Consider the following 25,914-nt stretch of genomic DNA (forward strand, 5'->3'; position numbering starts at 1 on the left):
AGCCATGAAGTTGAGCAGGGAGGTGCTTTTCCTCAGCCTGTGGGTCAGACAGCTAAGAGTCAACACAATGTGTTGGAAGCCAGAATGGTTAGTTGCTGGAAGAAGAATGTCTTGAAACAGATCTTTAAAACGGGCAAGTTCAAGGGGGAGCAGAAGGCCCTTGCGGGAAGGCAAGCGGACAGGAAAGCCAGCTTGGATTGTTGGAGTGAGAATAAGACTGTGGAAGGCTTGTCTGAGCGTGGGTACCAGGAACTCAGCTAGGACTACAGCTGCTAGTAAGCCGAAAGCCATGTGCAAGGCAACCTGCTGCCGCGCACCCAATCAGCGGCGAGGGGCTGGACTACAGAACTCCGCCCCTAGTTGCAATTGCTAAGGAAGCGCTTCCGCCTGGGAGGTCTGCGCCTGCGCAGTCTCCAGGCTCCACCCCTTTCCCCTCCCGCCAGGATGTTTCTTACGGCCAACATGGCCGCCCCCTGTGTGTCCTGCGGCCGAGTGCTTTCCCTTTGGTTCACTCCCGCTGTTAGAGCTAGCCTCTGCCAGAGGCCCGGGTACTGGACAGCCTCGGCGGTTGGCTGGCAGACAGGGACCAGGTTCCAGGTAAGGTCCTGGGAGCTGGAGCTGGCGGTCCGTGTGGTAGGGTGACGTGAAGCCGGCCCACCTTCCAGGGCTGCCAGAGCCCTCAAGGTAGAGGTCGGAGGTCACGCTTGGGGATCGGGGAATCGGCCGCGGACGGATCCTCTGCAGCCTCTCCCTGGGCTTTGAGGAGCAAAGGGTTCGGCAGATGGAGTTGGGTGGCTGCCTGGGTCTTGTGATTCGTCCCGGGGAGAAGGGGAGCCGAACTCTGCGCGACCCGGAAGATGTCCTGGGCAGAGTCAGTCTGTGGAGCGAACTGAGACTTTTTACAAGTGCTCTGCGTTTGCGGAATTTCAGTTTTTGTAATTTTCCCGAAACTTGTGTGTGTGTGTGTGTGTGTGTGTGTGTGTGTGTGTGTGTGTGTGACATTAGGAGAGCAGAATTTGACCGCTTCGCTCAATTCCGGGGTCGGTGTGAAGCTGGGATTTCTAGCTTGAGTCTTTGCTTGTCGCCCGTTTAATGTGGCTCATTAAAAGTGGGAGAAAACGAGCTTCGGCTGTAATTGCACTTAAAGTGTCTGTGGCATATTCTACCGGAGATTTCCAGTAGTCCTTTCGGTGGGTGTGCCCGTGACACAGGAGGAGACCTAACTTTGAAGTCCTGTTACCTTGCAGGTTCTAATGGAAACCCAGGGAATAGCGCGCAGATGGTGTCCTGCAAGAGTAGGCAGATGAACAGGCCGAAAGAGAGGTCTCAAGAGATTGAGAACACGCGGTCAAACAAGTGGGGGTTGGAAAACAGAACAGTTTGAGTAGAAAGAGTACGAAATGTTGGAAAAGCAGTACTACCACCAGATATTGCCGAGAAGTTAAACGCTGGATCTTAGAACTGTTTTACAAAATGACTGGCCACCTTTTTCTGTTATTTGATGTTGTAACATAAACCAATTTGTCCATTGATCTGTTAAACATCTGGGTTTCTTGGTTTTGAAAATTGGAAAATGTGTTGGACATTTTTATTTCTTCTATACATCTCTTTGAGACACATAATTGCATATGAGAGGAACTGTAGCATACAAAATATGTTTATTGGTAATGATTATATGGGCAGGTGGCTCTCACTCTCCTATATTCTGAACCTAGTGTACCCTTCTTCTTTCTCTTTATTCTTATAATTATGTGTAAACAAACACATTTTACAAAATGAGCCTCGCTGGGTCACATCCCTTTTACCTTTTTAATTTACAGGGGGAATACATGTATGTGTCTTTTATTATGTCTAAAGCTCATTCCGGTTGCACACTGCTTTCTTCCCACGGATGCATGCATACACATTGTCTTGGTTACTTTTCTGTTGCTTCGAAAAGACACCTGAACAGGGAGAGACTGGGGTTGGCACAGGGTTTTGAAATCTTAAAGCCCAGCCCCCAGTGGGATACCTCTAACAACAAGCCCCTCCCCCCATGTATGTATACACACACAAAGACATTTAGAAACCTTTTTTTTGTACAGTGCCTGCCGAAAATACTAATGTTTCTTAATGTTCATATTAAAAATCACTTATCCACGTCTGCATATAACATTAATAGCTGTATTTCTCTTGGGGCCCATGTTTTATATAAAAAAATTAATGACTTTATGAGCAAATAAAACACTAACCAAGTAATCCCCTCCCCATTTCATATTTGGGTCATGTGCCATTAATTATGGAATCTCTTCAAAGGTCATAAACAGCTTGAAAGGAGTAGAGGTAATAGAATAATAAAAGGCATTTTACAAAGTGTTTTCATGTTTTGTTTACACTGCCAAGTGTATAGTAGGTACTGATATCAACAGAAACTGTGGGTGACAGTAAAAATTTTTGAGAAACACTAATGCCACTAACATAAGGAAGCAAGCTTTACTTAGGTGTGACTCCTGGGTCTCAGTTGGGACCCTTGCTAGCTGGCTTCCTCCTCTGATGTCCTTATAGTATTTATGGGTTCTTACCAATTTCATATTATGCCTCAACACAACCACAAACTCTGAACATCCCAAATATAGTTATAGATAGCAGCCATATATGTGAGTGACCAAAGTTTTCATAAAGTGCACCTGAACATGTTCGGATTCTGTAATGTGCTGTGAGAGATTTCCAGAAATAATACAGAAGAACCACAGACATGTATTTACCTGATTCAGTCTGGAGTCAACAGAGGGTGACACAGGTGATCAAAGGCAGCCCCCCAGGGAATGTGACAGTATATTGGAAGCTTCAGCAACAGTTAGTCATTTCATATATATGAATGTACTTGTATAAGCTGTTTATATAGTATCTATAAATTTTATGTAGTGATTATGCTCTAGAAAGATATAGTTGTACAACAATATAAAAGGGTACATTATAATCGGAGTAGGCTCTAGCAACAACAGATAATTGGTTAGAACTTAGGGACTGAGTCAGAGATTGGAGTTACCAAACCAGCCACATTGTGGCCACTACTTAATATGCCGATCCCTGAAACAATGCATTTTGAGGAAAAGATTTGTTCATCTTTCAAACCAGTGGACACCGGAGAGCAAGTTTCCACCCTGCCTCTCTGTGGTGAGAGTTGACCGTATTTATGAGATAGAGGACAGTTGTCCGGGGTGTAGGAAAGGTAATCAGAGGTGGGTAAGAGTGCCTCGATGGTGGTGGTCTGTCATATATAACCAGCTTCCTGGATCTTCACACAGCAGCTGGATTTTCTTTGTATTGCTGTGGTTAAAAACTCATGACCAAAAGCAAATTGAGGTAGGAAAGGGTCTTTTGAGATTAGAAGTTACAGTCCATCATCAAGGAGAGCAAGGCCAGGAGCCTTACTACATCAGTTATAAATCAAGGAAATCCCACAGGCTAATCTGATGGAGGCTGTTCCTCATTTGAGGGTATCTTTTTCCAGATGACTGTAGCTTGTGACAATTTGAAAAAACTAGCCAGCACATATTAGCATGAAGTCCAGAGGTCACTTGTTATTGGACAAAGAAAGAGCTGCCATTTACAAGGTTTGAGTTCTTTCCCAGTTCTTGAAAAGCAGCATTAATCTTGTGATGTGTAGTTAGTGGTGTAATGTATAAGCTACAAAAAGTCCACTGTTTAGCTAGTAGTCTCTAAAATTGGTGGTAAAAGCAAGTAGCTAAAACAAATGGAGTAAAGGGTTAATCTTCCTTCAGACTCAGTGGCATCAGGAGTTGGACATTTTGTTAAGTCCTCTTTCAGGTAGTGGAGGAGTTTGGTTTTTGTTTTTTGTTTTATTTAATTTTAAACTTGTCACAAGTAAACTAAACAGTGTTGGCGTCATTGCGAACAGTTTATAGTTCCCTTTCATGGTGCTCTGGAAAAATTACACATGAGTTTAAAAACTCTCTATGATGGAGTGAGTATGCTATTTCCGCTTTTTATATATTTATAGCTTTTTAAATAAAACTGGAAAACCACTGCTACTTTGAAAAATATTGCTGCAAAATTTTGATGAGATAGATAGCCTTTTACTTTTTGTTTTCTAGTAAGCATTTTATTTAGTGCCTAGATCCTTAATTTTCACCATCCCAACATGATGCCCTTGCTTACTTGGATGGTCTCCCAGAGAAGGGGCATCACTGGCACACCTTCTGTCCTGTGGTTTCATGATAAATTTGTTCTTGTGTCTATGTAAGATCCCTATTCACTTTATTCTTCATGAACTCCCAACAATTGTAACTTCTTATATTTAGCATATTTCCATGTTGGTCTACAGTAAGGGCTTTATAAAAAATTACATTTTAATCAATGACCAAAGGTACTTTGAATGATGCATGCTAAAGTCGACTTGCATCTTAACAGACATGTATTCAGTCTTGTAAATTATTTATCTTCCTTAGATAATTTTTGACTATATCACACACACACACACACACACACACACACGTGTATGTATGTATATATATGTGTGTGTGTATGTATATATATGTGTGTGTGTATGTGTATATATATGTGTGTATATATGCATATATGTGTGTATATATATATATATATATATATATATATATATATATATATATGAAAAGTGTATACACACATATCAAAAGTACACAGGTCAAACTCTAGGCCTTGTGCATGCTAATCAGATATTCTGCCCAGTCCTAGACTGTATATTTTTAACTATAGTTTTTTGGTAGTAGGGAAAAATAGTCTCTTTTGAAAGGTGTTTGTTCCCTTTAAGATGTTATCCTGACCTAGACAAACTTTAGTGCATCTCTTATTGCCTTAATTATAAAAGTACCTGTCCACTGAAACTGATGTTTTCCTTATGTAGCCATTTATAACTTTATTCTAAGAAAGCTTGGTAATAGATGTTACTATCTCGTCTTTTTCTTCTTCTACTTTCTACCCACTCTGCCTCCCCAGCGTGGTTAGTGTACATCCAGACATGCTGTTATCAGACATACATCTCTGTACAGTCCATCTCTAACAGAACCAGGGTTTTTCTTCTTTAAACATAGTTGCCATACAACCATTGTAGCTAAAGTGAATAATGATTTTCTCACAGCACTGCTTATGCTTGCCGTAGTCACATTCCCCTAACAGTTGCACTCATAACTTTTGATTGTTATTGGGTTGTTTTAATCATCATTCGGTTATGGTCTATATGTTTTATTTGGTTGGTAAATATGCTGAATGTCTTAATATAGGTGATTGTGGAATGAAAATGAGTGGTGATTTTTTTATTGGCAGTTGTTTTTTTTGTTGTTGTTTAATTTACGTGAGTACACTGTTGCTGTCCTCAGACACACCAGAAGAGGGCATCAGATCCCATTACAGAGGGCCATGAGCACAAAATGGTTGCAGGGAATTAAATTCAGGACCTCTAGAAGAGCAGTCAGTGCTCTTAACCACTGAGTCACCTCTCTAGCCCTGTCTCATTTAATCTCAGTGACCGCATTCTAATTATACTGAGCCGCTGTTGATCTTTAGATTTTGTGTTTTTCCTTCCCAGAGAATCCCCAGCCCCTGCCTGCTTTTACATGTAATTGCGTGCTCTCTCTTAACTTCTTTTCTCTTTTTCTAATGAGATGGCTCAGGAGGTAAGAGCATGTGCTGCTTTTGCAGAAGGACTGGACTCAGCTCCCGGCACACATGCCAAATGAGCAGTCGTCTGTAACTCCAGCCCCAGGAGATGCAGTGCTCTCTTCTGGCCATGTGGTGTATATTCAGGCAAGCCAGGACACACAGACACGTTTTAAAAGAGCTATTAAAGATCACGAAACTAAAATGCTCATTAGTATATATTAATTATGCAAGATAGGTTTCGTTATCACATCTTCATCCATATTCCTAGTGAATATTGAGCATCCTCCCTGCTCTCCCCCCTTGTCCACCTCCACTTGTCTCACCTAGCAGTGCCTTTATACTTGTTGTCTTTTGGTTTTTCTCTAGTCTTTTGAACCAGAGAGTTTCATTAGAATTGTGTACAGGAACATGGGTACCTTTTACCTAGTTAAATCAGACACCTTTCTTTTGCCTATATCTGGAAGCTTCTAATTGATACAACTGTACATATAGTCAAAAAATCTTATTTTGATTCCTCTATCGGAGCCCGTATACAGTTTCTTTCCAGTCACTTTTTTTCCTAACGTGAATTCAGTCTTTACCTTTTTGAAAATTCCTCCAAGTATTTTTCTACCTCTCCTATATAGATTAGCACCACAGTTTTCTTTGTTACCTTTTTATCCATTTAAACTAAAAAGAAACCACCAAATAGTGATATAATACCATTAAAGTAATGTTGACACTGGCATTTGGCCAAATTTGGGACATCATAGCTGTCAGGATGTGTCTGTCTCTTTGGCAGTCAGCTTGATTAAAATTATAATTGTCTGACCTACTGATTATCTTTAGAAAGAAACAAATTTGTCACACTGTGTCTACTATTCCTTGAACAAAAATCTGATGAATGTTCTGGCATTATCACTGCATTTGGGATTGGAAGCTATAGCTGATCCTGTCAGGACTGTTTCACAGTGGCAAAGAAATTATCTTCTGGAATTAAGTGTTTGGCCAAAAAGCTGCTTTTCTGCTTTGTTTTTCATTCAGCATCACCTTAGTGGACTGTACCAAAGAGTATTTGGTGGCTGTGTGTGTATTATGTGAATTCATTGCTGGAATAATTCATATCTTTAAGAAATGTATTCATTAGTCTATTTCTTAAGATATAACAAGTATTGTGAATTTCAGGATGTTGTATTTTTATATGTTTAAGGAAAGATCCTAAAGAGCTTTTATGAAAAATGTTCCAAATTAGGGACATCTCCAAAAGTCTATTTAAGTGAACAGTAAAAACTTTACTGTTTGTAAATATATTTAGGCATCACTTATGTTAAAATTAGGAAACTGTCATCTCATGTCACAAACTCCAGAGAATATGATTGACAAGTGAAGAAACAAGTCAAGTGAGGCAACAACCCTTAAAGTCAACAATCAACTCTTTGACTTCAGAAGATGCTAAAATGTGGGAACCAAAGACATAAAGGACCAGTGGCCCAGACAGACGCCGAGCCTGCAAATGGACGCTCACTCAGCTGAGTGGGAGTACCCACAGCAGGCCTTCCCTCTTGCACTTTCTATTCTTTGTGCTCCCAACGCATTTGTCTTGATTCTCAATTGCAAGACCACATTAATAGAATTTTTTCTGTCACAGTATATAGTTAGATTTGTCCATATTATTATTGAATTACTGTTGGTAATCTACTATGCCTATTTAGAACTTTATCTTATATAAAAATAGTAGATAGGATTTTGAGCTGTCTGGGGGTTCAGTTACCCCTGGGGGCTTGGAATGTTCCTCTCTACATAAGAGGTAACAACAACAAAACAAAATAACACACCCCCTCAAAACAAACAAGCAAACAAACAAACAACTAAAAAATCCCTCGTCTTTTTACCACAACCATTTTACATTACATCAAGGACATTCTTAATAAGTTTGGGCGAGGGAGGGCTCTGGGAGTTGGGGCATGACAGGCTACGCCTAAGGGAAGCTGTCAAGGCATGAATTTTGAAGATAGACCAGCAACAAAACTAAAAATCGAGAGTGGCTGCAGGAAGTGAGAAGGACTGCAGAAATGAAGTTTTAAGAACTGTACAGAAGGTAAAAACCAAGGGGTCAGAAATAGACCAAGAACATTTATATAAGCAGAAAAGATCATTGCCATGACTGAAATGCAGAATATTGGAGAAATTGAGTGGGTATTATTTAATTTCCATAGTTGATAGAAAACTTAAAAACATGTAAACATAAATGGTAAGATAGAAGCTATTAGAATCAATGTAAACAGGATATTTTCATGTATTAAAAGCTCTGGTTATACACATGCATGCATGCATACACACACACACACACACACACACACACACACACACACACTTTCTAGTGGCTAGAATTTAAATGAAAAGTAGAGACATTGCTATTCCAGGGGAGCATAAGTAGGAGGTTGACAGGGTTGCATTATGAGCTTACTGTTGAATTCAAGGTAAAGTGCTTCATAAGGTGGGAAAGGTTTTAGTGCTAAAGGGTACCATGTGCTCTAGCGTGCAGCTCTCTTCAGCTGCTGCATCAAGTATACCACTGTAGCATATACGTTGATGGGAAAGGAAAATTGACAAGGAAATTATTACAGACGCAGTATGGATGGACTTCTGGCTCCACCATTATGAAACGCTTGTTTTGCAGTTTCTCCATGTGTACTTTAAACTGTATTACTGCCTTCTGAATGGGAAGGATTTAGTGCATTACACCTCCCGTCTTAATCATCGTAGACTATCGCACCCAATTCATAAGGAAAATAGTAGCCATAAGATATGACTTTACCCCAGTGCCTATGATCCCTTGGCTATAAGCTGGGTTTTTTTGTTTGTTTGTTTGTTTTTTGTTTTTTGTTTTTTTTGTACCTTTAATTCATGTCTGCCATTTCCCATACTCCCAAGTTGAGAGCATCATTTGTCAAGCAGTTTTGACCTTTAAAAAAAAAAGATTTATTTTTATGTGTCTCTGTGAGTATATGCCATGTATGTGGGTGCCTGAGGAGTCTAGAGAGGGCGTCAGGCCTCCCGGAGCCAGAGTTATTAGGTGGTTGTGTACTGCTTGATGTGGGTGTTAGGACCAGCAGGTCGTTCTTCAGTTACAGGGCCCTGAGAGAGAAGCAGATCAAAGGATAAGGGGATAGAAGACCTTGGGATCTGGAGGTCTTGCATAAGCTATGTCTTATGTCCAGCAAGCTTAGTAAGAAGAACAGCTTCTTACTATTTTTCAGGGAAAAAATTGGACAGAGCCAGCAAAAAGCTGTCAGTGGGTCAAAAGTCAGTGGGAGCTAATTGAGAGTGTTTGTACTAGAGGAACAAAGAGGACTTCAGATTGATAGCTGGTAGCCCCTAGGGTAGGAAGAGTTGAGATTTCTGGCTCTCAACTTCTCTAAGGCCCTGGCCCCAGGCTATTACTGACTGCAGAGTATATTCCTGGTTTTAGAGAAGGAGCTATGTCCTCCATACATCAGAACCTCAGGGAAAGCATAGGATCAGCCTAGCCCTCAACCCCCTGGAAGAGCAACAAGTTCTCGGAACCATTGAATCATTTCTCCAATCCAAGTTGTCTGTCTGTCTGTCTATTTGTTTGAGACAGGCCCAGGCTGACCTCTGACTTGGCATATAGGAATTAAAGTTGTGTGTTGTCATGTCCAACTTCAAGTAGTTTCAAACACATACCTTTATCACAGATCTCTCGTGTGCACAGCCACAGAACCATCTACTTTCTGGGGTGTTTATCAGACATCTCAACCTCAGCTCTCCTGCAGTTGGACTATTAACTTCATACCCCGCTTGTGCCTCTCTAGAAGCCCTTCCTGCAGAGCATGGACTCCCTCCCATTCACCTGAGGCTCAGACCCAATGCCTGTGGGTGGCTGCTGGAAAGTGTAATGTAACCTGAGAGACTGTCCTCTGGGTTACTTAAACCTTGGGTTCAATAAACTGCATTTGAGTGCACTCTCCTCACCATGGCCAAAATATCTGTTTGTACTGTGTGCAGATCTTCCTGGTATTGAAACAGTTGAAATGGTAATCTATTGTATTGCTTTTGCTCACAAATTCATGCTTTTCCCTGGATTTTTGAAGCAGAAAAGCATTTTTTTTATTGCTTACATAGTAAGATTCCTCATTGCTGAAATTAGACCTAGAATAATTTAAAAAACCAGCTAAAAGAATATGTAAAATATTAAACATCTTATATGATAAAATTTCTAGATTGAAGAAATGGGTGCTCTAGACTGCGAGCAAGGGAATTAAAGTAGGCTCTGTCTCTAAAACAGGTTGGCTCTGTCTGCCTCCCTTCCCACAGGGGATGCCCTGAGCTCCCTTCATGCTCAAGACTGCAGGCAGTGCCTGCCCAGCTCTACCTATGCTGTGCTTTCCCCATTACATATCTGCGATAAGGTTTACTCTATGAATTAGACACAGTAAGAGCTTAACAAGCATAACTAATAACAAAATACAGCAGGTATAGAGAGCAGTGTGTAAGTTAGGTGGATATGTCGCTCTCCTCTGAAGAGTAAACATGCCCCACTCATTCTCTCCTCCTGAGGTAACTGAGACCAGGAAAGACAAAGGCAGGCAGGACACAGTGCTGGGACCTGAGCCCCTGGGGTCTCATTTTTACTCATTAATAGTAACACCGTGCAAAGCATCGTTTGGGAATATAATTGTTGAGTAATTATATTTTTCAAAGGTGAAGCTCTGCTTTCCTAAGCAAAAATAAACTAAGGTTTTATGGAATTTTAAATTGCTATTTCTTGCCCATTAAAGAGTGGGTTAAAATAGTTTTCACTCAATTAATTCAGAGGCTATTCAGAATGTAAGTTTTACTGTTAATTGGGTATTGTAATATTTTCTATTTTTTCTTTCATTTTTGTTGCAACTGTAGTAGCAAATTACTGTAGAATGTTCTGAATTTAGGATTCTCAGAAAGGAAGGAGAAACATGTAGGAAGGATGGGCCTGTGTGTGTGAAGGAGATTTTTAATGTGTATGAGACAGGAAGTAGGGGTATTACTGAGATTGTGACCTGAAATCTAAGTATTATTAGCAGTGTTTAAAGTCGCTGGGGCAGAGACAAAATGGTGCAGTTCAGATTTGAAGAGAAGACTAGAAAGGTATGTCTTATTTTAATATTTGACACTGTTCATTGAAGGTTGAGGGCTACTGCCTTGGGAGTATTTCCTTGCGTTGTAGCATAGGAGGACCCACAACAGCAAGTGTGTGATTACTGCTGCCTCAAGGATGACAGGGAAAAACAAGAAAGAAAGCCCTCATTTGCACAGAGAGCATGTTGAGCCAGGTTTACCAGAAATCTTAACATTGAGTCATTATAGGGTCATTATCTTCATTATCTTCATTTTTATATGTGTATGATATGAGAGAGAGAGAAGTCCTAAGCCATACTCTGTGTTTCTCCTTCAAACAGGGAGTACCCACAAGGCCACAGCACTATCCTCAACCCTTGTGTCTGGTTGATTCATGCATTTGCCTGTTTGTATCGTGAGAGGTCTATTTATGTATCCCTGGAGGTATACCAAGTCTGGAAAACTTGTTCTGTAGACCAGGTCGCCCTCATACTTATAGATATACCCACCCTGTAAGCACCTCTGCCTTCTGAGTGCTGGTTAAAGTGTACTGCCCGGTTTTGTATGCTTGTTTGCTTTAAGTGGTGATGTTCTCTTTATTCCTTATGTATCCAGTATGAGAGCTCACCGTCACCAACCAAACAGGACCAGATGTGCTTATAGTCAGGAGGCACAGTATACTGCTTGCAGGTCTTGACTCAGGCGTGAATCAATGTACTTGTAAGGTTTTGAGCAGAGGTTATGTCTAGCACTTTGGTTGGGTGCTCTACCTCTTTTCTTTGTTTCAGAATGCCTGTTAACTAAGGATGACAAATTATACTTTGTTTTATTTAGAGACAGTGGCCTGCTAATTCACTGTTTAATTTCAAAAACTTTCTTTTCTTTCTATTTATGTCCCTTAGCTATCAAAGCTAATACATACCACAGTTGTAACAACAAAGAAAAATGTCCAAGCCTCAAGACAGGAATCATATACAGAAGATTTTATTAAAAAGCAGATTGAAGAATTCAATATAGGGAAGAGGCACTTAGCCAACATGATGGGAGAAGACCCGGAAACTTTTGCTGAAGAGGATATTGATGTGAGTACAGTTAACTCCAGTGGGAAAGTGACTGCAGGGCTGTGGGTCTGAACAGCACTGCTCTTAGCATAAGCCCCTTGACTGCAAAGTTCACATCGGGCTATCAGAATAAGGGAAGACGCCTCTATTGTGACAATCTGGAAGCATTTCTTTTTCTTTTTTCTTCCTTTCTGATACTTCACGTTGTTTGAGTAATTTTTAAAATGAATTCTGCTTTGATAAATTTACTTTGGCTTATTTCCTATTTGTTTTTATTTTCTGTCTTTGCCATGTTCTTCCCCTTGGCTAGAGAAACAAAATTTAATGTAAAACTCAGAACCATGATTTCAAAGAGACACGCCGCCCTGCTCGAAGCCTCAGACTGTCCCGTTTATGTCCAGGGATGAGCGGCCAAGGCCATCGGAACCTCTTAAGTACTTGTATTTGGGGATGTTACTTTGTTGTGTAGTTTAGACGATTTTACATGTTGGAATAGAAGTACAGACAAGGAAAATCCCATAAGTAAGTTTTTGCCAATGTGTTTATTAAATATATTTTTAAAATATATATTTAATAAATATATATTTAATTATATTAATTAATTATAATTAATATAATAAATTACATTAATATATTAAATAATTTTAAATATATTTAATATTTATTAAATATATATTTAAAATTTCAAAATGTGTTCTATGTCTGAGCATTTTGCCTGCTTGTATGTATGTATGTATGTATGTATGTATGTTTGTTTACCAGGGCACAGTTGGTGCCCACAGAAGTTAGCAAAGGGCATCAGATCCCTTAGAATTGGAGTTGCATGTGGTTGTGAGCCACCATGTGGGTGCTAGGAACTGAAATCAGAGCCTCTGCAAGAGCAACAGGCACTCCTGACCACGGAGCCATTTCTCTAGCCCTGGATTTTTTTTCAAATTTGTTTATATGAGTACTATTATAAAAATCATTTCTACCCTTCCTTCTTCCCCTCCAAGTCTTGAATGTCCTCTTCTCCTTTTTAAATTCATGACTTCTTTATTGTTACACACACACACACACACACACACACACACACCCTACTGAGTTGGTTTAATGTTGCTTTTATGTGCTTGTGTTTAGGGCTGACTGCAGCTGTTAGGATTGAATAGCCTATCAGGGGCTTGTCCCTAGGAAAAAACTGACCTGATGTGACTGTCTGTCTTATCTATCTTTTCCCTCTACCCATTACTCCCAGCAGCCTCCTCTTGCCTACAGGGATGAAGCTCGTGAAATTTTCCCTAATTACATTGGCATATTGACTGGTAGTATTGTTAGTCAATCATGTTAGCAACGATATCATTGAGGTTTCATGGATGTAGCTTCCTTGTCCTGTGTAGACACTACACGTTAGGCACCCCAGTCCTATGGCTCTTATAGTCTTTCTACTCTCTCGCAATATTCCCTGAGCAGTAAGTGTAGGGGTTATATTATAGTGATACCATTTGGGGTTGTGTCTACCATGGCCACTTACTTTATCCATTTTAACCAGCTGCAGACCTCTGTTCTGTAATGGTCTTTGTCCGATGCAGAAAGAAGCTTCGTGGGCCGGAGAGACGGTTCAGTGGTTAAGAGCACTGACTGCTCTTACAGAGGTCCTGAGTTCAGTTCCCAAAAATCACATGGTGCCTCACAGCCACCTGGAATGGGATCCGATGCCCTCTTGTGGTGTGCCAGAAACAGACAGGTACTCACATGAAATAAGTAAATACATCTTTAAGGAAGAAAAGAAGCTTCTGTGATGAGGGTGAAAGCTACACTCATCAGGCTGGGTGACCCTAGCTAGCCATGGAGTGTGGGATGGCTGCTGGGGAGTACTTTTAGCGCTGCTAGACTCCCCAGAGAAAAAGGAAGCAGGGAATTTAATAACTGTACAGGTGGATCTTACTTTTTAAAAGCAAAATCTAATAATTACTTTATATTTTAACTGAAGAATAACATTTTAAAAAACTTTGCCTTGGTTCTTTGTGAATTTCATGTCAGGTACCCCAACCCGACTCATTTCTCCCTCCTCTCCTACTTGCCCTCCACCCTTGCAACCTCCTCCCCAATAGGGGAAAAATTTTGTTGTGGAAGCTGTAGTGTGTCATGGTATGTCCCACAGGATACCCCTTTTCTACTCTTCCCTGCTTGCAGATGTTCATTGCAATGACTTGTTTTGATCTGATATGGGGCCTCTGGCTTCTGCTACTCTAGTGATACTGGAATCTCACTGGGACTCCTCTGTTGTTGCCCTGTGTCAGATCTTTGGATCTAAAGGCCCAGCCCCTTCATGCACTCCAGCAGTTCATGGATGGTGTAGATGTCTGGGTGGGCCAATTCAAAGCCCTGGATCTGGGCCTGAGAGGTATGTGGCTCTCCCACTCTCCCGCCCTCAGGCTCAGCTCACTAGCAACAACACCCACCCCACCCTCAGCCAGGGCCAGCTCTACTCTGCTACCCAGGTGACGTGCAGGGCCAATTTTCCCACTCTCACACCTCCAGCTCCAGCTCTTCTGCCTGCCGTATATGGCAAGGGACTAGGGAGGCGAAGAGGGTGCTTCTCCCTTGTCTATGCTGCTGCCCAGCAGACAAGACGCAGGGCTGGCTCTCCCATAATCCCCACATCCAGGGCCAGCTCTACTGTGGTGCCCAGGTGAGGTGTAGGACTTACTTCATGAGTGCTGGGCCAGGGCCGGATCTCCTGCTCTGATGACCTTAGTTCTCCTGCCTGCCATTGGTGGCAAGGGACATGTGGCGGTGATCTCTCCCTCCTTGTACAGAAGACAAGTGATTGGGCCAGCTCTCACCCAGGCTCAAGCCCTCAGGACTGGCTCTCACATCCCACCCTCCCACACCCACCCTGCCCCACCCCACCACCATGTGCCCTACTGTGCTGCCCAGGCAAGGTACGGGCCACTCTTCTGAGTGCTGCAGCTGGTGAGGGGCAGGGCCAGCTCTTCTGTGATGTCTAGGTGAGGGGGTGTGGCCATTTCTGCATGATCAGACATCAACATGTCCTTAGCCAGCAGCCCAGACCAGGGATGTCCCTCTGACTTTTGGTGGTGACAAACCTTTGCTGCTTCAGGGACATAGGCCCATATATGACCCTGGTGGCAGCACAGGGCAGGACCCAACCGAGGTTGGTCCCAGGTGGCATCACATCATGCTGCTCCTCACTACCCTTAACTCTTCAGTTCTACCTTCATTGTACCCATCCTTTTGTTTCTCTTTCTCTTCTCTGTCTCCACCACCTGCTCTTCTTAGAGGTGCCCAGGGTCTCTGACTATATAGGGTCTTCTCAGGAGTAGTTTCAGGAGTGCTATTTCCTGCTCACATATTATGGTGCAGGTCAGGGGTCATCTCTGGCATGGTCTGTGTGTTGTTGTCCTCCTGTCTGCCGCCGCCCCCCCAACTCCCCACTTGACTGGTGGTTGACTCATGCTAGCTTTCTGTCCAGACCCCATGGCACTGGTCTAGTGGCCATTTCATGTGCCCTTCCCCCAGCCTGAGTAGGCTAAACAGACCTTGAGTGCTTGCCACAATGGTTTCACAACCTAGGTGGAGTTGCAGCATTTGCAGCTTCCTACAGGACCTTTGAGGAACTGACCGCCTGCTGAGCTTGCTTTGCCACTCAATCCAGCTGAAGCATAGGATGGGCCTGTGGGTTCTCCCTATATAAACACAGTGCCGAATATGAAACCTTGAGCCTTGATCAGAAACTTTGTCTTGGCTTCATCCTTCAGGTCCTTTTTACAAAAAGCTTCAAAGCAACAGGTCATTTTTCATTTCCGGCCCCCTTTTCAGGTAACCCAGTTAATCCATAGCCACTGGATGGCCACAATTTTGGGCACTCCTTGCCTGCCCTGCCTGGGTAGCTCCACTTGAAGGACTCCATGCAAAAGTTGTCTGCTTAGGGTTCACTCCTGCCTGGGGGCCCTCAGTCCCAGGCGGAGTTCTAGTCTCCCACTTGCTCCTGGTTAGGAAGCCTATGCAGCATAGTACTGGGCTGGTGGTTGTCTCAAATTCGCTTTTTCCAGGGACTGTTAGACTTCTATCATTCAGATGTTCATAGGTCAGAACACTTAGTATAGACATAACCTCTCTCCTCTCTGCTTCTCCTACTGATGCACATGTGACACAGCAGCCACACCTGCAACATTTCTAAGGGGAAGGAGGGAAGAGTAACATTTTTACCATTTTTTTTCTTTTGTAATTTTAACTTTCTGAGTGATGTGAATATAGTCTGAGAAATTTATCAGTAGATAATTTTGTCATTTTGCAATGAGTGCTTTTGCACAAACTAAAAAGGTTATGGTCTTATTAGTCAATATAATTTATAGGACTACTTTCATATATGGTCTCTGCTATTGACTGAAACATTCAGTATGTTACTGAGTACAGTTACCATGGAGGATTGATTCTAAATCCCCACTGATACCAAGATCTCAATATAAAATTGGTGTGTGTGTGTGTGTGTGTGTGTGTGTGTGTGTGTATACACATGCACACCAGAAGAAGACATCAGATCCCAACTGAACCTAGGTCCTCTGCAAGAGCAGTAAGTGCTCTTAACCACTGAGTCCTATCGCCTACTCTTAGGCATCTACTTTCTATCATTTGCTTGTGTGAGAACTTGTTGTATAAATAGAACCATACAACATTTAGTCTTTTGTGACTTAGCACAGTGGTTTCAATATTTGCTCAGTTTGTAGCAGTATTTCCATTCCTCTGTATTACTGATTTTCCACTGTTGGGATGGAAAACTTACCCATCAGTTGATGGGTGTTTAGACTGTTTGTCTCCTGGGAATACTGCAGCTGTGAGCACGTATGCTCTGAGGACACACTGTGGTTTCAACATTCTTTTGGATATTTACTATGATAGTAAATACGCTAAAGTCATGAAGATTTGCCTTCCTCTTTTGATTTTGGGGTTTTATCATCTTACCTCTTACATTTAGGTTGTTGAAAGAAAAGGTCTAGTGTCTTCTTTTACATGTGGACACTTTCTTATTCCAACATCATTTGTTACAAGGAATTATTTTCATCCATTGAATTCTTTTGTCATTTTTTTTAAACCAAATACCAACTATGTAAACATGTGAAGGTTCTATTTCTGAACCTTCTGTTCATTTTATCTGTCTGTCTGTCTGTCTGTCTATCTGTCTATCTCCCTACCTACCTATCTATCTTTCTGTTGTTTTAGTTTGGTTTTCAAGAACAAGGTTTCTCTGTGTAGCCCCACCAGGCTGGCCTTGAACTCAGAGAGCTTGCTTCTGTTGGGATTAGAGGTATTCACCACCGCCACCTAGCTCATTATCTATATTTTTATTCTATTGCTAGTGTAAGTCTGTTTTGATAGTTGTGGCTTTGTAGTGCATTTTAAATTGGACAATATAGATGTTTTTGTCTGCCATTCTTGTAAGATAATTCTGGTTATTGTCTGCCTCTGAATCTTTGAAAATTTAGGAGTAGTTTGTTGCTTTCTTCAAAAAGCCACTTGGAGTTGTTGTTTAGAACTTTGCTGAATGGCTATACCAGTTTTGGAACTGTTGTCACCTAAAGTTTAAATTCTGATCTATGAGAACAATAGATCAGGCTAGTTTAAATTTTTAGTATCTCTTAGGAGCATTTTGTAGTTTCCACTGTCTAAGTTTGGCGCTTGTTAATCTTATTTCTTTGCCTTCGTTTCTTTAAAAAAAAAAAATCCCATAAGAAGAATTATTTTCTTACTTTCTGTATTCTTCAAGTATGTAAAATTGATTTTTTTTTTTTTGTAGAAAGATGTCTGTTTTATAAGTTTACCTTAAATTTGCAGTGTTGCTGAGATGATTTACTGAGTGTTCAGTTTTCCTAAGATTTCTGTTGTTTCACTTTGGAAATATATAAAGCTGTATTTGTTTTACATCTGAATGCCTTTTAATTTCTTTTTCTTGTCTGCTTTTTTCTAATGGAACAGAATGTGAAGGTAGACACTTCCATCTTGCACTGGCGCTTAGGAGAAAGTGTTCATTAGTTTACAGTTGTGTAGGAAGCTAGTCACAAGCATTTTGTAGCTGCTACGTCACATTTGGCAAGTTACTTTACATACCTAGCTTGTTGAATCTTTTTGTTGTTAACATGATGAATATTGCTTAACACTTTTTCTGTGACCGTATGTTGTCTTTTACTCTATTAATCCACCTAGTATATCATGCTAATTAATATTCAGATATTAAAATAACATCTGTGTTCATGAGATAATTCCAGTCCATCGGTTTGTTTGTGTAATTTTATGTATTTATGTATTTGGTTTGTGAGCACTTTGATGTGGATTTTCTAGTCTGATACTAGTTCATAGCTCTTTGGGTTTGGGGTCTGTTTTTTTTCTCTATGTAGGAGGAGGAGGCTTTGAACCTCTGATCCACATGCCTCCGCCTCCCCAGTGGTAGATGATAGGTGTGTGCCAACTTGTCCATGTTACATTACCTTTTGATGTGCAGGGAACATAAGCAGCCTTTTGAAAGAATGACAGTCACTCAACAGTTTCATTGTTCTAGCTAAAGAATAAGCATTTTCTAAAAACATGACAGACAATGAAGAGCCAGTAGAAAAAGACTCCTGATCTGCCTGTGACCTAACAGGCTTCCGAATGTGTCTGCAATCCACTGAGAGGGCTGGAGAAGCCCTGAGGAGATGCTGTACCGGCTACTATGGCCTTGAGACAAAGCTTCAAAACTATCTCTGTGCAGTTTATTTTATTTTTGTTTAATAAATAAACAGAAGGTTTATCTATGGAGGTGGAGGTAAACACTTTCACACTATATTAAAAATGAATTATGTTTTTTGGAGTTGCTAGATCATTACTTAAATGTTTACTTTGAATATTAGTTTGGGAAATTAAAACTGTTTTTGGTAACTGTTTACATACTGTAGACATGGCCTATAACTTCATTCAGTTAACTAATTAAAAGTTTATGATAACTATAATTTTCACAGGTAAATTAAGTGACATTGAGACTTTTAGTTATTTTACATATTTTCTTAGAAATTGATTTGCCCTATTACTTTGCTAATGCTGAAGTAGTAGGATCCTCCAAACATGCTATGTATTAGGCAGATACATTTAAAACTTAAAACTATTTTTTATGGAATATAGTGTCATAAAATGTTTTTGTTGAGGTGTCAATGACAGATACACATTTGAAGACCATTTAGTCTGTTGGGTTTTGTTTTGTTTTGTTTTGTTTTTGTTGGGGTTTTTTTTGTTTTTGTTTTTTTGTTTTTTGTTGTTTTTCGAGACAGGGTTTCTCTGTGTAGCCCTGGCTGTCCTGGAACTCACTCTGTAGACCAGGCTGGCCTCGAACTCAGAGTGCTGGGATTAAAGGCGTGCGCCACCACGCCCACACCACCACGCCCGGCTAGTCTGATGTTTTACTAACAGCTTTAGCCAGTTAAGCAATGAAATCATGAGTTAATATAAAAAAATATCCTATTGCTTTTAAAGTAGACTTTTAAAATGGAGTTGGATTTCTCTGAGGAATATAGATGCACAGCATGCAGAGCCTTGATGTTATATTGGTTCGTATTTGTGATAAACCTGTTAGAGTTGAAGCGGTACAGGAAGCTATAGTACCTAGGCTGAGAAGGTTCCTTGCAGTGTCTCTAAAGCTGTGATTTTTAACAGGTCACATTGATTTTCTCATCAGAGTGTAAGGAGCATGAGCATGATATAATGTTACTGTTCTCATCAGTATTGTAGTGACAAATAGCATTTACTGCAGCTAGAGCATGATACAGTGTCACTGTTCTCATCTTATTGTAGTAACAAATACCTTCTGTTGCAGCTAGAGCCATTACATATGCCCCAGTTACCTTGTCACACTGTGCCTTCCTCAAGTGTGCATTAGGCAGAACCACTTGAGACACTGTTGAATACGGTGATTTGCCATTGATTGCTTTCTTGGTCTCCTGTACGATGGTGTGGCTTACCTAGATCCATACCCAAAAGCCCATATGGAAGTGAGTGTTTGCCATTTCCTCGATAACAGTGACATAATTCTGCAGTGCTAGACTGGGCTGTGTGTGATTGATCAGCTTCACTGAGTCTCACGTTTTATTACAATTAACTCTTGGCCTTTTGTTAATTTAGTGGATTCCCTTTGGCATTTTAGAAGGAGATATAAAAGCAGACGCTGACAGTGACAGTCAGCTCTCATCAGAGCACTGCAGTTATCTACTCAGAATGGTTTCTCTTTCCTCTTATCTTATAAGAGCCTTAGTTATATGTCTCTATATCTATATATCTATATACACCTATATATCTGTATCTATATATTACCTATATAGATATTGAAAGGGAGTCGGTATAGGTGATGAGCTGCATTTGGCAAATTCCTTAAGATAAGCTGCTTAGGTATTTCCAAAGACAAAAACAATTTATCAAAAAAAAATTTTTTTAAGCAGCCATTGCACTTGCTATTATGTATTTAGACGTCATAATGTTTATCTCTAATGTGTTTATTTCTAACATATTAGTTAAAATAAAATACTGTAAGTTTTCCCTTTTTTACTATATCAGGAGTTCAGTATTTCACAAAAGTGAGTTTTCCTGTGAAGGGAAAGAACTACCACAGATGGAAACCCTGTGTATGAGGTGCTATGAAGGAGCATCATCTGCAGTCACATGTCATCTTCTCCAGCAACCCTGAGGTGGCCTCAGTAGTGAGCCTTATCTGAAGGCTGTGCTCTGAGCAGTTTTCAAGATCAGGGTTAGGGGCTCGCAGCTTCTGAAGTCAATCGCTGTCTCATTCACAGAGCTGAGTGGACTTGGGCTCACTTCAGGATTTCCCTTCCACTCTGCCTCTCACTCCAGGCTGGTAGTGCATGGTTGTCCCTGTTGTGAATGGCCAGGCTTTGCCCTCTGTTACTGATGCTTGTCCTCTTTTCCTGTCTGTGTCTGTCTGTGTATCCACCTCTAGCTTAGCTTCTGCCATAACTGAACTTGTTAGGAATGTGAATTACGTTGAGAGCAATTGATTTCTACTTTTCAAAGTTACCTTAGAGAATCAAGCTTGAGTAGAAATCTGGCTTCACTGAATGTTGCATATATAATTTATGTGTGGAAATTATATTCAGCTAATATTACTATTGTTTCTTATAAGGCATTTTAAAGGGTACTAAGTGTTGTAGCAAAAATGAAAAGAAATCTGATGAATATTTTTTAAAATAAAAACAGCTCTTGATAGTATTTGTATTAACTTTAGAATTATATCACTTGAAAGATATGTTATTTTTAAGGGTACAGTAATATATATTTGGAATTTCTTAGTAATTACTTGCTATATCTAGCTATGCTAGTACAAGCCTGCAATCCCAGTATCTGGGAGAGGGATTAGGAGTTCAGGGGCATTTGGTATATACCAGGTGTTAGGCTAGCCTAAGCTACAGCAGACCCTGTCTGAAACAACAACAAAAATTTTTAAAACTTTACTATAATTGTCCTTAATCTTTGTATTAAATTTATGTGGGAAATGCATTTTTAATTTTTTTGAGGTTTACTTATTTTTTATTTTATGTGTATGTGTGATTTGCCTGCATGTATATCTGTGCATGCAGTGCCTTTGAAGGCTAAATAAAATGTTAGATCCCCCTTTTAATTGCAGTTACAGAAGGCTGTGAGCTACCTATCATGTGGTGCTGGACATCCAATGAGGGTCCTCTGAAAGAGCAATCAGTGCTCTTAACTACTGAGCCATCTTTCAGCCATTGTCTTAGTATAAATAGCAAATTAAAATGAAATTAATAACTGACAGGTAGAAACTCTCCCTTACTTTCAATATAATGATTTAATTTTTGCCTACTAACTTTAGGAGTTATATTGAAAAGAAGCATAAGAACCGTTGGCTCTCACCCACTGAGCTGCTCTGGGCTGCTGAGCACACTCAGAAGCTGGAGCGGAGACAGTTGGTAGTATGTGTGTTGCTGCCATGGCTGTTCTAGAACTCACTATGTAGACTACAACCTACTGCCTTACGTGGATGGGTGTGTAAAATTATCTGTCGGGTAGAACACTGAGCTGAGTGGATTTATGTAGTGGGAAGGAGTTAGAGAAGAGACATCTCTGTGCACTAACAGCACGGGAGTGTGGGACATTTGGCAGTGCCCGTTCAGTTTCCTTCCTGAACTGAGGGCAGAGACGGGCTGGGGAACGGTGTGATCCAGTACTTGTAGCTCTTCTGGATGAAGGACACACTGTCGAGCTAGAGCAGACGTGAGCAACTGACCTGCCAATCTGCAGGGTGTTAGTGAGTTAACTAGTCTTTCTTCTGCATCAGAAAACGATTGTAGTACAGTCCTGCCCTCATACTCTATTTTCCTTTTGACTAAGCACATAGTGGTGATAAATTCTAGGTTGGAGACATTGGCTTAATATTAACTGTGGTGAACACAGACGTATGCTCGTACTTACTATTGCCTTTATTTGGGAATAAGAAGGTAAGTTCTACATTTCTGTAGAATTTCAGGAAGAAAGCCAGCAAACTGATGTATAACACTGCTGAAGTCTACCAATTAGTTTTTAATTGGTATTATAGACCTCATTCTAAACGAGAATGTTTCATTCTCCGTAGTGTGAATGTGCTGTATGAAGTTTCTCTAATTGATTTGCTGTGCCCATTCCATTTGATGTATCATTTTTCACAATATTTCATAATTTGTGCTCACTTCTAATGAACAGAGTCGTTAGGACAGGCATGTCTAAGTACAACTGACAGCTAACATTAGGTGCCAGATGCAGTTTATAAAGCTATGTAGAACTGTGGAGAACAGTTTAAATAAATTAGCACCTGTACATTAGTCTCACTTGCTGGTAATTTATAAGCGAATCAGTAGAGATGACATTTAGGTAAGTCATTGATCAAGTTAACAGCTGCAAACCCACTGCCCAGCTGGGATACCTAATTAATAGAGATTGCATTCCTGACCCAGTGCTTCTGGGCCGAGCCTACAGTTCGTTTATACTTTTGACTGAATCCTAAGAATGTAGTCAGATACAGTGCCTTCATTTTAGGAAACTGTTGAGTTGCCGATACTATGATTGAAACAAAAATTACATATCTAAAAAAAGATATTTGTTAATGATGCTAACTTTGTCACAAAACTTATATTTTTGCAGTTTACATTCTTTGTCTATCTGGTGAGCCTATTTGTTTGGGATTAGACCAGGCTTCCACATTATACTGTAGTGTTTGTACACTACAGAAATATTTAAAGGGTCTTTGCGTACTTAAACTGGATGTGCGCGCTCTCTCTCTCTTTCTCTCTTTCTCTCTCTCTCTCTCTCTCCCTCTCTCTCCCTCTCTTGTGTGTGTGTGTGTGTGTGTGTGTGTGTGTGTGTGTTGGGAAGGGGAGGGCAGCCAGTCATTGAACCTAAACTTGATATGTAACAATTTCTTAACATTTGACAGTGTAAAACATCAGAGAACTTTGCCATTCATACAAATTTTGGGAACCACAAGAAAATCCCTTTTGTTTTCTTTTCCTCTAGCCAACATTTTCTTTGGGTGAGTTTAAAACTGACAGCCTTAATTGTAGACTAGGATAGAGGTCTTGAATTGTTTGAGGTGTATGTACATATGTATTGGAGGTGGTTGAATACTGGTATATAATGCAGACCATGCCCAGAGTCTGATTCTTACATAGAGGAGCCGTCTCTTAAAACACACTTGCTACGTCACATACAAACAGGCATTTGGCCAGCTCTACCATGTGAGGTTACTTCAAGAGTCCTTGGCAGACTTCCAGCTGACACCCCCAGATTTCTTTTTATGGAAGATCTGTTATCTCCTAGTTTAAGTAACTAACTGTTCAGTGTTAACTGTATTCAATATAGATTGCTTAGGAAGAGAATTACAAAATTATGGTTACTTCTGTTGTAGTTGGCAAACTTGGTCCAATTAGACCCAAATCACCATTTGAAAATGAAGCAGCCCTCTTGTAAGATACTTGAGGGATACATGAGAGAGTAGACTCGGCCATGACTGCACTGGGGGTCCAGCACAGTGGAAGTGAACAAGCAGCTCAAGGGGCAGAGCATTTCCCTCACTCACAGACATCACCTATTATAATATTGACATTTTACACTATTTGTTATGCCAGTGTAGATGTTTTAGAGAAATATAATCTTTAACCCTAATTTAAAAATTTATTTGATAACACCTTTCTGTCTGCAGCTGTATTTGTTATTTATTCTTTGCAATAATTTTTTTTAAATACTCCCTGGGTGTGGTGGTGGGCACATGTGGTCCCATCTAAAAGGCTAGATGTTTCTAAGTTTATATAATTTTCAGTATAGATTTCTTAGAAAGAAAATTATGAAATTTTAGGAGGCTTGTGAGGTGTGGCCTGCTGGAGGAAGGCTTTGAGAGTTTATATTGTCAGCTTCCAGCCCTAGTCACCATACTACCTATCACTAACGCCACACCTCCCTGCCTCTGAAACTATAAGCCAAATAAACTTCTTTAAATTGTTTTGGTTCATGGTGTTGAATCAGTTGCAGGATTGAATAGAGGCAGAACAGAAATCAGCAGGTAGATGGGATACCTAAGGACAGGATTGAGTTTGGGAATTGAGAATTACCAATATTGGCCTAGATGTCACCATGATTTGGACAGTCTAATTGAAGTGGCTTATGGCTTTAGTCTGCTCACAAATGTGACAACAGTTGGAATGTTAAGGAGCCTTTGTGGTAGCTGTAAGTCACGTGGCTGATGCTGACAGTGACAGGGTGAGAAGAGGGCGCTTCTTTGACAGAAATGGCAGAGGATGGGAGAGTGTGCAGAGCATTCCACCCCATGGAAGGAGGGAAGATAACTGGAGCTACGTGCATGAAGTGGGAATGGAACTGTAGTGTAGCAGACACTGAGCACAGGCTTGTTAGAAGGAAGGAGCTGAGTGATCGGAACCCAGGTGGGAGGTGCTGCTGTAACAGTAACTGATGCTTCCTGTGAGATCGGCTTCTGAGTCTGGCACTATAGATTCTTCTGTCTCCTGATGGAATGAAGTGGGAGGCCATATTGTTCTTATCTTTCTAAAGTGGCAAGTGTCTACAATCGGGTTGGGATAAATATTTGTTAAATAAAACTTGCAAGGTAAATGAGTTAATTTCTTTGGGAATTTTCTTGTTAACCTTACTACGAAATAGCTGTGACCTTCAAAGCCAGTGAGGAAGTAAATCTATGATCTGAGAAGCTATTCCAGAATTAAATCTCAGGTTTCAGTTCTGACTCAGGGTATTTTTAGCCTGTGTATTGTTACTTAACTGAAGATTCATCTGTAAAATAGAGTTAATACATATATGACTTATTCTTTTTATTTTATTACTAATCATTCCAGTTTACATTTGTTTACATCTCAATGATATCCCACTTCCCTGCTACCCCTCCACCAACCTTGATTCCACATCTGCTTCCACCTCCCTTTTGCCTCTATGAGAGTGCTCCCCTACCCATCTACAGTCTCCCGCCCCATTGCTCCAGCATTGCCCTACTCCGGGCATCAAACCTCCCCGGGACCAAGGGCCTCCTCTCCCATTGCTGTTGGGCAAGGCCATCCTCTGCTACATTTGTATCTGGAGCCACGGATCCCTCCAGGAACACTCCTTGGTTGGTGATCTAGACTTTGGGAGAACTGGGTAGTCAGGCCAGCTTATGTTGTTCTCTAATGGGGTAGCATTCCCCAGCCTTTCCTCCAGTTCTTCTGTAGCTCCCCCACCAGGTTCCCTGAGCTCGGTCTGATGGTTGGCTCCCAGGATCCACATATGACTTACTCTTAAAATAGTATGATGTATAATATGGTTTCTACAAACTGAGAATTTTGTATTTGTATAATATTTATCAAGAACCCACGTAGCCCTGCCTTTTTGAAGTATTTTATTTAATGTCACAACCAGCAGTGAGATTCCAGGAGTGGTGGTTCCTGAAGCACAGGCTGTGTGCTCCCCTGTCTCCACCCCGGCTCCTTCACTGCTCCCTTTCTCTGCAGTGTAATTCATGGAAGTCAGGTTTTCCCTGTATAGTGCCTAGGGTGTTCAAAGCACACTGTAAGCTGTTCAACTCAAC

At 40.8% G+C, this 25,914-nt stretch overlaps 1 protein-coding gene and 1 non-coding gene across 4 annotated transcripts in view; one reads left to right on the forward strand and one right to left on the reverse strand.

Moving 5' to 3' along the window:
• Positions 1-403: 403 nt before the first annotated feature.
• Positions 404-25,914, forward strand: part of Mrps9 (mitochondrial ribosomal protein S9) — a 54,451-nt gene continuing 28,940 nt past the window's right edge. Inside the window, exons 1-2 of one of the 3 annotated variants that reach the window (NM_023514.4) lie at positions 404-597; positions 11,640-11,819. In NM_023514.4, the coding sequence (NP_076003.3) occupies positions 463-597; positions 11,640-11,819 (315 nt within the window). In that variant the 5' untranslated portion in view covers positions 404-462. The remainder of the gene's footprint in view (positions 598-11,639; positions 11,820-25,914) is intronic. The other 2 variants (XM_006496257.4, XM_030242824.1) reach the window with 2 other exon arrangements.
• Gm23126 lies at positions 15,856-15,989 on the reverse strand. The gene has a single exon (XR_003949281.1). It is a non-coding gene; the product is annotated as a small nucleolar RNA SNORA17 (small nucleolar RNA).

This window comes from Mus musculus, chromosome 1 (genome assembly GCF_000001635.26).
Source record: "Mus musculus strain C57BL/6J chromosome 1, GRCm38.p6 C57BL/6J".
NCBI lineage: Eukaryota > Metazoa > Chordata > Mammalia > Rodentia > Muridae > Mus > Mus musculus.